This window comes from Garra rufa, chromosome 19 (genome assembly GCF_049309525.1).
Source record: "Garra rufa chromosome 19, GarRuf1.0, whole genome shotgun sequence".
Taxonomy (NCBI): Eukaryota; Metazoa; Chordata; class Actinopteri; order Cypriniformes; family Cyprinidae; genus Garra; species Garra rufa.
Genome location: NC_133379.1, coordinates 13,157,575 through 13,169,695, shown reverse-complemented (window position 1 = coordinate 13,169,695; position 12,121 = coordinate 13,157,575). Strand labels below are relative to the sequence as shown.

Below are 12,121 nucleotides of genomic sequence, written 5' to 3'. Positions count from 1 at the left end.
TGAGACGTTTCTCTAAATATGATGAAGAAACAAACTCATCTACATCTTGGATGACCTGAGGGTGAGCGCATTTTCCACAAACTGCAGTAGTTCTCTTTCAATAACACAATAAATGTCATGATTCATGCAATGCTTCTATTTGCTTTTATGTACTCATAACTATAATGTACCCATCATTACATCATGTAGTGACTCATGAGCACCTAATACAATAGTTTAGTCTCAGTCAAGCTCTAAATTGTACATTTCGGAATAGATTATGACATTTACACCTAAAGACTGCTCAACACGAGAACAGAAAGAATAGAAGAAAGCGGAAAAGATCCTTCACTCACCTCTGCAGGAGATGTCACAGACATCAAGGCCAAAGAATGAAGGCAAGAGAGAAGAATAAAAAGAGAAATAAAAACTGAAAGAAAGAGACAGGAAGAAAGAAAGAGAAAGAAATGTATTAATTAAGCTTACAGAAAGGATATAAGAAAATGCTCAACATTCATATGAGAACAAAAATGTGAGACGTGACAGAAACATTTTCTGTAAATCATTTGTCTGACAGCGACTGAGATGTTACCTTCTCCTCTAGATCTTTAATCTGTCTCCTCTGAATGTCAGTCTTGTCCTCAAGGTCTCTGATCCTCTGCATTGACAGAAAAACATGTCACAGATTGTTAAGTAATTGCTCCAAACACACAGGAGAAAGCTACAGTACAATTACAATGCTTATTATTATAAAACATCATTTATAAATACAGTCTGAGACCACTAGTTGAATGCACAACTGATACAGAAGATTATCATAAATATACTAGATATCTGACATTTAAATTAAAAAATGTACATTGGTTTTACAATAGCGTTAGTATTTGATATGTTTTAATAATCTGCTGCCCTCTTCTGTACATAAAAGCTATTGCATCAGATCAGCAGTGCACAAATAAAACCAACTAATGTAAATAGTCTTGTGTATAAGTGGCTGTTACACACATCATCTATCTTTTCTATCTTTTACAGTGTTTGTGTAAGAGATTTACCAGATCATTGTTGAATTTTTGCTCACATGTGTGACTGATTTGATTTGATAATTGTTTGAGTGAACTGTTGAGTGTGAGATGCTGTATTGATATTTCCACTTGTTTACTGCCTGATGGCATAATGCCACTGTACTCTTTTCAGTTTATAATCGACTAAAACTGGTGAAATCGGTTGGAGTTCGCAGAACTAGTCACCACTTTGGGTATCTTTGATCGTAGATCTACTATGATGAACACACAAATTCCACTGTGGCTGATTCAAGTTAGCTGTTTGCTGGATTATTCCATGTGATCTGTATTCTTCTTCTTTTGAGTAGTCAGAAAAAAACAATAAACAAATTCCAACAGTCAATGAACCTTTAGAGAAAATCTAAAAGAAAAAAAAGCTTGCATATGTGCATTATGTCATAACATATTCAATATATTAGGCTTTTTTTTGGCTCATATTGTATGATAAAGTGAGAATATGGAGCTCAAACTAAATTTATTTACATAAATAATAATATTTTTAATTACATTTATTAATTTATTTTTATATTTTCTGATTTCAGGTTAAAGTTTTATTAACTTTTACTTTTATTATTATTGTTTTTTAGTTGAAATTTACTTTATTTTTACTTTTATTTTTTCTTATTGTTTTTTTATGGTTATAGTTTTAGTCACTACTACACTACTATTATTTAATTATAATAACCCTGATTCAGTGGCCCAAACTGGGCTTTTTTGGTTCATATTGTATGATATATTGAGAATATGGAGCTCAAACTAAATGTTTTACATAAATTACAATTTTCTTTAATATCTTTAATTACATTTATTTATTTTTCTATATTTTCTGATTTCAAGTTAACATTTTATTAATTTCTACTTTTATTATTATTGTTATTATTTTTTTTAGTTAACATTTACTTTATTTTCGTTTATTTTTTTTCTTATAGTTTCTTTGTATAGTTTTTTTTTCTTATTGTTTTTTTATGGTTATAGTTTTAGTCACTACTACACTACTACTATTTAATTATAATAACCCTGATTCAGTGGCCCAAACTGGGCTTTTTTGGCTGATATTGTATTATATATTGAGAATATGGAGCTCAAACTAAATGTTTTACATAAATTACAATTTTCTTTAATATCTTTAATTACATTTATTTATTTATTTTTATATTTTCTGATTTCAAGTTAACATTTTATTAATTTTTACTTTTATTATTATTATTATTTTTTTTTAGTTAACATTTACTTTATTTTCGTTTAGTTTTTTCTTATAGTTTTTTTTTCTTATTGTTTTTTTATGGTTATAGTTTTAGTCACTACTACACTACTACTATTTAATTATAATAACCCTGATTCAGTGGCCCAAACTGGGCTTTTTTGGTTCATATTGTATGATATATTGAGAATATGGAGCTCAAACTAAATGTTTTACATAAATTACAATTTTCTTTAATATCTTTAATTACATTTATTTATTTATTTATTTATTTTTCTATATTTTCTGATTTCAAGTTAACATTTTATTAATTTTTACTTTTATTATTATTATTATTATTATATATATTTTTAGTTAACATTTACTTTATTTTCGTTTATTTTTTTTCTTATAGTTTTTTCGTATAGTTTTTTTTTTTTCTTATTGTTTTTTTATGGTTATAGTTTTAGTCACTACTACACTACTACTATTTAATTATAATAACCCTGATTCAGTGGCCCAAACTGAGCAAAAACATGCAATTTGGCAGAGATATTTACATTTATATGGCCAAATGTAAAATGGAATACTGATGGGTTGTAATACAAATCAATGAGACTTTTAATAACATAATATTTAGATACCAATAAAGATGATATATAATGCTTAGTTTTATATTCTTCAGCTATTGTTGTTGGGGAAAAACATAAAATGCAATGCAATAACGATTTAGAGAATTAAAAAGCATGCTGTATCATATTTGATACATTTCAGCCATGCCATTTGTCACCCTTCTTTACATATAAACACAACAACAACAAAAAAAAAAAATCACATATATATATATTTTATTTTGTTTCCCTTTTTTTTCTAGAATTTTGTCTTTTTAATTTTTTTTTTTGTCTCTTTATCTTCTATTTGGTTACATGATACATATATTACATGCATAAACAATATGTAAAAAATGCTGAACATCTGATGAGACATGTTTTTTTATGGTTATAGTTTTAGTCACTACTACACTACTATTATTTAATTATAATAACCCTGATTCAGTGGCCCAAACTGGGCTTTTTTGGTTCATATTGTATGATATAGTGAGAATATGGAGCTCAAACTAAATGTTTTACATAAATTACAATTTTCTTTAATATCTTTAATTACATTTATTTATTTATTTATTTTTCTATATTTTCTGATTTCAAGTTAACATTTTATTAATTTTTACTTTTATTATTATTATTATTTTTTTTTTTTAGTTAACATTTACTTTATTTTCGTTTAGTTTTTTCTTATAGTTTTTTTTTTCTAATTGTTTTTTTATGGTTATAGTTTTAGTCACTACTACACTACTATTATTTAATTATAATAACCCTGATTCAGTGGCCCAAACTGGGCTTTTTTGGTTCATATTGTATGATATATTGAGAATATGGAGCTCAAACTAAATGTTTTACATAAATTACAATTTTCTTTAATATCTTTAATTACATTTATTTATTTATTTATTTATTTATTTTTCTATATTTTCTGATTTCAAGTTAACATTTTATTAATTTTTACTTTTATTATTATTATTTTTTTTTTTTTTAGTTAACATTTACTTTATTTTCGTTTAGTTTTTTCTTATAGTTTTTTTTTCTTATTGTTTTTTTATGGTTATAGTTTTAGTCACTACTACACTACTACTATTTAATTATAATAACCCTGATTCAGTGGCCCAAACTGAGCAAAAACATGCAATTTGGCAGAGATATTTAAATTTATATGGCCAAATGTAAAATGGAATACTGATGGGTTGTAATATAAATCAATGATACTTTTAATAACATAATATTTAGATACCAATAAAGATGATATATAATGCTTAGTTTTATAATCTTCAGCTTTTATTGTTGGGGCAAAACATAAAATGTAATGCAATAACGATTTAGAGAATTAAAAAGCATGCTGTATCATATTTGATACATTTCAGCCATGCCATTTGTCACCCTTATTTACATATAAACACAAAAAATAAAATAAAATCACATATATATATTTTATTTTGTTTCCCTTTTTTTTCTAGAATTTTGTCTTTTTGATTTTTTTTGTCTCTTTATCTTCTATTTGGTTACATGATACATACATTACATGCATAAACAATATGTAAAAAATGCTGAACATCTGGTGAGACGTGAGCAGTACCTGGTGGGCTTGATGGAGCAGCTCCATCCTCTCCTGCAGAATCTGACAGTCATATTCTCGGCTCTTACGCAGCATCTGTCGGCGGAGTTTCTCCACAGCTGAGCGTAACTCATCCTTCTGAAGCTCATCCAGAGGTTCTCCGTATTTGATGACTTTATCCTGCTGCAGTGCGTTGTACAGCGTCGCCTCCAGCTCCTGGATTTGCTGTTGCACACAAACACACACTCTTTTTTTTCTTTCAAATCAAATGGTCGGTTTGTTTCATGGTTTAGAGAGAATTTATTGCCAAAATACGTTTGGAAGCAAAAAAATAAAAAAACAAATTGGTGCCTACTGTTTAAAAATGGACAAACTAATCTTGCCATTGAAATGAAAATCCAGCAGACTACCAAAATAAAAGTTTAAACACAAGTATAATATAATAAAACCACTACATCTTCAGAAGATGTTACGACTTTGGTTTAAAAAAGTATCAAATAAAGCACAATAATGGTATTAAGACAAAACATATCATTTTCAAAAACCAAACATCACAGCAATTTTCATTAAAAGTTCATAAAAAGAAGAAATGCTTAAAATGGAGCAGTATTTTACCATATAGGCCTGGTCCAGCGCCTGCTTCCTGTAGTCCAGCTCTTCCTCCAGATAACCCTTCTGTTTGCAGAACATCTCCTGTCATGTAAATAAGACATCAAGACATTAGTTTGGGCCATTAGTAAATGATTTTGCAGACTCATGCTTGGCTTTGTTTAATTAATGCCTTTTGCATTGCATCTCAAATGACATCTGTGTAATATTTTGAGCTTCTAACACATCTAATACAGGCTACACTGCAAAAAATTATTTTATTGCTTAGATTTTTTTGTCTTGTTTCCAGCCAAAATATCTGAAAATTCTTAAATCAAGATGGATTTTCTAGACGTGTAAAAATTATTTTCTTGTTTTCAGAAAAAACAAGCCAAAATTAAGTGATTTTTTTCCTAGAACAAGCAAAATAATCTGCCAAAGTGGTAAGAAAAAAAAATCTTATTTCAAACGGAAAGCAAGATTATTTTTCTTACCCCACTGGCAGATTATTTTGCTTGTTTCAAGCAAAAACACACTTAATTTTGACTTGTTTTTTCTGAAAATGAAAATAATTTTTACTCTTCTTGATTTATATATATTGTATATATATAATTATTATTGTATAATAATTATTATGGTAACACTTTACAATAAGGTTCATTAGTTAAACATTAACTAATGTATTAACTATCATGAACTAACCATGAACAATACATTTGTTAATGTATTTACTAATCTTTATTAACATTAGTTAACGGAAATACAGTTGTACATTGTTTGTTCATGTTAGTTCACACTGCATTAACTAATGTTAACAAAATTTTAATAATGTATTAGTAAATGCTGAAATTAACATGAACAAAGATTAATAAATGCTGTATAAGTGCAGTTCATTATTAGTTCATGTTAGCTAATGTGGTTAACTAATGTTAACTAATGAACCTTATTGTAAAGTGTTACCATTATTATTATATATAATTAATATTGAATATATATATATTATATATATTGGCTGGAAACAAGACAAAAAATCTAAGTAGTACATTACCTTATCATAGAGTGAAATACCCTTTACATTAAATGCAAACACTCTCTCTCATTTCATTCTGCTACTGACTGTATTTAAAATCAAATCAGAGGACTTTAGTATTAATACTAGTTTTTCTTGTGATGCAAAGCTGAATTTTCAGCATCATTACTCCATTCTTCAGAAATGCTTTAATGAAAAAGAAGAACAGAATTTAATTTAAAATAGATGTTTTCTAACAATATCAGTCTTTAATATCACTTTTTAGCCATTATACACACCTTGCTAAATAAAAGTATGAATTTCTTTCAAAAAACTAAGAACAAAAATGCACTTGACCCCAAACTTTTAAATATTAGTGTATAATGTTACAAAAGACTTCTAGAAAATCTCAAATATAAAAGACTTCTTTAAGACTTTGTTGTCATTAAATAAGCACAACATTGTTTTAAATGTATGCAAACCTTTTAGGGGTATTGTACAACTAATGTGACAAGATAGGACTTTTATTTTGTACCATCTCAAGCTCCAGGTCCATCATCTTCTGATGCAGAGCTGCTTCTGTGCCTTCAATCTGCTGAATCCACTAAATCACAACACACAAACACACACACATGCTGGTTACTGACAAACATCTTCACAAATAATCATTATGGTCCTTCACTTACAAAGTGTGTGATGTAAATATATTACCACCTAAAATGAGACCAATCAAGACCAAGACCAGAAAGCATTATTCAAAGTTATCAGAAAGATCCACAGGCTTATTTACTGAGCATGAAATGCCTTGATAAATAATACAAAGTCTTTTATGCTACAATTACAAACTGCATCATTTGAAGCAGCGGATTCATTCATTAACACACACTGATGTGAACATGAAAAAACAATGTAACAATATATTAAATTTTGTGGGTATTTGTATTCATTTTTAACACAATCTCCTCTTGACTTCTGACCCGGCACAACTGTATCACAAAAGTAAAGTTACAGAGTGTATCTAAAACTACAAAAAATAGTTACTGGTTGAAAAACGTTCCTTTTTTCATGTTGCATTCTTAACGCGTTTATTGCAACTATATTTCATCACTTTCTCATCAAACAACCGGACTAACAAATAAGAGCAAATAGACAGGGCTTCTGTATGCATAAATTCAGCAGCCTGCGTGAGAAATACAAGTTTTTATTTTCTCAAAGCCTTTCAGTAAAAAAAATTTATGTCTCACAAAATTGTGTTTTATTTTTCTGCCAAATAAACATGCATTCAACTGTAGCAGCAGGACTGCACTGCAAAAAATGCTTTTCTAAGAATTTTTGTCTTGTTTCCAGCCAAAATATCTAATAATTCTTAAATCAAGAAGGATTTTCTAGACAAGTAAAAATGATTGTCTTGTTTTCAGCAAAAAAAAGTCAAAATTAAGTGCATTTTTGCTTGAAACAAGCAAAATAATCTGCCAATGGGGTAAGAAAAAAAAATCTTGTTTTCTGTTTGAAATAAGATTTTTTTTTTCTTACCCCATTGGCAGATTATTTTGCTTGTTCTAAGCAAAAACTCACTTAATTTTTACCTGTTTTTTCTTAAAACAAGACAATAATTTTTACTTGTCTAGAAAATCCTTCTTGATTTAAGAATTTGTAGATATTTTGGCTGGAAACAAGACAAAAAAAATCTAAGCTAGAAAAGCATTTTTTGCAGTGCAGCAGCCTGCGTGAGAAATATAAGTTTTTACACTGCATAAAATGCTTTTCTTACTTAGATTTTTCATCTTGTTTCCAGCCAAAATATCTGAAAATTCTTAAATCAAGAAGCATTTTCTAGACGAGTAAAAATGATTGTCTTGTTTTCAGAAAAAACAAGTCAAAATTAAGTGCTTTTTTGTTTAGAACAAGCAAAATAATCTGCCAATGGGGTAAGAAAAAAAAATCTTATTTCAAACAGAAAACAGGATTATTTTTCTTACCCCATTGGCAGATTATTTTGCCTGTTTCAAGCAAAAACTCACTTAATTTTGACTTGTTTTTACTAAAAACAAGACAATAACTTTTTCTTGTCTAGAAAATCCTTCCTGATTTAAGAATTTTTAGATATTTTGGCTGGAAACAAGACAAAAAATCTAAGTAAGAAAAGCATTTTTTGCAGTGTATTTTCTCAAAGCCTTTCAGTAAAAAAAAAATGATGTCTCACAAAATTGTGTTTTATTTTACTGCCAAATAAACATCTTAAGTAAAGACACAGAACCGCTTTGCAACTGACTCCCAGCATAACACACAGTTGAGTGAGTGATTAATAATGATCCAATAGTATATAAAGCCATTTGATGCTTATTCCAGAATGAATCAGTGTTTTGAACAAATCGGTTCGATGTCTCCTTCATAAACACGATGATTTACCGCCACCTACTGGCTATAATCCTTTTATATTCCAAGCATCATTTCATTCTGTAATTCATTTTAAAAACATTAATCACATTACCTTATGCAACTGTGGTGTGTAAACGCATTTACTGCCTACTGGGCAACATTAATCCATAAATACACCTGTGCAAAGATGGCTTTGATACTGATTTATTAACAGCCTATAGAGTCATATTTATCTAAACTGAATTTTACATTAAAATTTAACATTAAACTAAAGATGACATAAATATTTAATAAGATTAGAAAAAACTGCCTCTTATAGCAATACATAGCCTGAAAACAACTACTACACTGCAAAAAATGCTTTTCTTACTTAGATTTTTTGTCTTGTTTCCAGCCAAAATATCTAAAAATTCTTGAATCAGGAAGGATTTTCTAGACAAGTAAAAATTATTGTCTTGTTTTTAGTAAAAACAAGTCAAAATTAAGTGAGTTTTTGTTTAAAACAAGCAAAATAATCTGCCAATGGGGTAAGAAAAAAATCTTATTTCAAGCAGACAACTAGATTTATCTTTCTTACCCCATTGGCAGATTATTTTGCTTGTTTTAAGCAAAAACTCACTTTTTACTAAAAACAAGACAATAACTTTTTCTTGTCTAGAAAATCCTTCCTGATTCAAGAATTTTTAGATATTTTGGCTGGAAACAAGACCAAAAATCTAAGTAAGAAAAGCATTTTTTGCAGTGTGTTTTCTGCTAATGACGGCACGGTTTAATTTTTGGTTGACCAATTAGTGGAAAGGGGCGTTTTATTCCCACCCACATGTAAAGAATGAAAATTCAAGTCGTTCACTAATGTTCTACACTGCAAAAAATGATTTTCTAGCTTAGATTTTTTGTCTTGTTTCCAGCCAAAATATCTACAAATTCTTAAATCAAGAAGGATTTTCTAGACAAGTAAAAATGATTGTCTTGTTTTCAGCAAAAAAAGTCAAAATGAAGTGCATTTTTGCTTGAAACAAGCAAAATAATCTGCCAATGGGGTAAGAAAAATAATCTAGTTGTCTGTTTGAAATAAGATTTTTTTTCTTACCCCACTGGCAGATTATTTTGCTTGTTCTATGCAAAAACTCACTTAATTTTTACCTGTTTTTTCTTAAAACAAGACAATCATTTTTACTTGTCTAGAAAATCCTTCTTGATTCAAGAATTTGTAGATATTTTGGCTGGAAACAAGACAAAAAATCTAAGCTAGAAAAGCATTTTTTGCAGTGTAGCCCTGAATGTAAAAACGGAAAATCAAGCATAATTCAGTTTTTTTTTTTTTTCGTTTCTTTTAAAAAATTGGAAAAAGAACAAATTAACTGTTTTCTTATTTTTCTGTTTTTAATATTAAATTAAAAACGCTGAAAAGTACTGGCAATTTAGTGATATCCCTGCAGCTGTGGTCTTGAAATAATATCCTGGGTCCTCTTATACAAATGCAATCGATATCGAGACCTTCAAAAATTGATCTTGAGATCAAGCCCAGTCTTGAGTACTTAAACACTAGTGATGACATTCAGACATGCCATTCATTATTCAAAACTCTTTTTTGAGCCTCTTTAGAATAGACTACATATCTTATATATAACCTGAGGAAACACGTACCTTCTCAGCGAGCGACAGCACCGTACTGGCTTGAATAATGGCCACCTGCTCCTCGTTCCTCAAGTTCTAGATACAACCATAAGCACACACTATGCATTACATCTTAGGTCTGTATTACTAACATTAAACACTACAAGCAAAAGCACATGACTAGATTATTAGATACAGTGTCTTGCAAAAGTATTCATACCCCTTTATTTATTTTTTTTCACATTTTGTTTTGTTGCAGCCTTATGTTAAACTACTTTAAATTACTTTTTTTCCACATCAATCTACATCTCATACACTATAATGGCAAAGCACAAAACAGGTTTGTAACAACTTTGCAAATTTATTAGAAATAAAAAACTGAAAAGATCCCGTTGCATAAGTATTCATAACCTTTTCTGGGACACTGGAAATTTAGCTCAGGAGCATTCATATTGCTTCTAGATGTTCCTACACTTGGAGTGGAGTTAAACTGTGGCAAATTCATTGGAATGAGTCTGATTTAGAAAGACACACACCTCTCAGAAAAGGTCTAACAGCTGAAAATGCAGATCAGAGCAAAAACCAAGATAACTGCCTGTAGAGCTAAGAGACAGACTTGCGTTAAGGCGATGATCTAGGGAAGAGTTCAGAAACAAATCTGCTGCATTGAAGGTTCACAGAAGCATTCTCCATAATGGAAGACGATTGGAACAACTAGGACTCTAGAAAATGTTCAAGCTGACAGAGATGGAGAGGTGAAAAGGTGAGGCAAAGAATGGCAGATAATTGCCAAATGCAGATGTGCAAAGATGCTCACATCAGACCCAAAAAGACTTGAGGCTGTAAAGGTGCTTCAACTATGGACTGAGTTAAGGGTATGAATACTTATGCAATCTACTTATTTCAGTGTTTTATTTTTAATAAATTTGTTTGCACATTTGCAAATCTGGTTTTTGCTTATGGTGTATGGAGTGTAAATTGATGTGGGGAAAAACTAATTTAAAGCAGTTTAACGTAATGCTGCAACAAAACGTGAAAAAAACGAAGGGGTATGAATACTTTCGCAAGGCACTGTATGTCTGACGTACCCCGTTGTCTCCTAGTATATCCAGCAGCTTGATGAGGTCTGGTATACACACGTCCTGTTGAGAGCAGATGACAGCCGTTCTGGGTCACCAGTTCTTACTGTTACTGAAAGCAAAGTGCCAGTTCATGACTTCATATTTACCTTCACGCCTTCCTTTATACAGTAGATCTGTAGCGCGCTCACTCCCTCAGAGAAAGGATGGATTTGAAGATTAAACGGAGGCGATCTCCTCTCACGCTCCTGAAAGATCACATCAAACACACGTTACACACATATTACACATCATTATTCCATCTGTGTCTTTAGGAGTCAATTTCATTAAATCAGGCTTTTTCCTTAAAGCACAGTTTTTATATATCTGTACTTCCACCACTAGATGGATGCCAGTATCTGAGAATAAGAGAATAAGATGGCAGCATTTTATGCACACTTGTGTTTTCTTACAGATAAAATGAATTTCATGCTTAATGATTTATTGTAGAATCAACTAGCTTAAGGGACATGCATTTATAAGGTGTCCCCATGCAATATTTCATTGGCCTCCTTGGGCAGAATCACTGTCCAGGATTGGATAATAAAGATTTGGGGCTGGATGCACCAGCTGTGTGTAACTTAGCACTACTATGCACTACTAAATATGTACATTTTTATAACTCTGTGTATAAACTTAATATTTATGAAAGCATTTAAGCTGAAGTAATGGTTAGAAGTTTTATGCTGAATAAAAACAGCATTGAGTGATTTAATTGAATCAATACGGTTTAACAAACTTTAAATCTTTAGACATATGATGATGATGACATTTACATTCTTTAACATTTTAAGAGTAAAAAAACATGAATAAATTACTTTATAATTTTTTGAGGTAAGTGGTTGCAATCAATTCATTTTAGCTACAGTTAAATAAACAATTTTATTTGACTAACTTCCAACTTTTTTTTTAAATGTAGCTAAAATAAATAGTTTGCAACCACTTACCTTAAAAACTTTTGTAAATTCAGTGAAAAAAAAATTCATCATCACTATGTGCATTACTCAATGTTGTGTACGTCAAA

The 12,121-nt window shown here is 29.8% G+C and overlaps 1 protein-coding gene across 1 annotated transcript in view; it reads right to left on the bottom strand.

Annotated features, from left to right (window-relative positions):
• Positions 1 to 12,121, bottom strand: part of LOC141292253 (janus kinase and microtubule-interacting protein 2-like) — a 49,294-nt gene that overhangs the window by 5,193 nt on the left and 31,980 nt on the right. The window contains exons 14-21 of the mRNA XM_073824254.1: positions 11,208 to 11,306; positions 11,068 to 11,121; positions 10,010 to 10,075; positions 6,519 to 6,587; positions 5,002 to 5,079; positions 4,408 to 4,611; positions 572 to 637; positions 336 to 409 (exon numbers count right to left, since the gene is read on the bottom strand). Of these exons, the coding sequence (XP_073680355.1) occupies positions 359 to 409; positions 572 to 637; positions 4,408 to 4,611; positions 5,002 to 5,079; positions 6,519 to 6,587; positions 10,010 to 10,075; positions 11,068 to 11,121; positions 11,208 to 11,306 (687 nt within the window). The 3' untranslated portion in view covers positions 336 to 358. The remainder of the gene's footprint in view (positions 1 to 335; positions 410 to 571; positions 638 to 4,407; positions 4,612 to 5,001; positions 5,080 to 6,518; positions 6,588 to 10,009; positions 10,076 to 11,067; positions 11,122 to 11,207; positions 11,307 to 12,121) is intronic.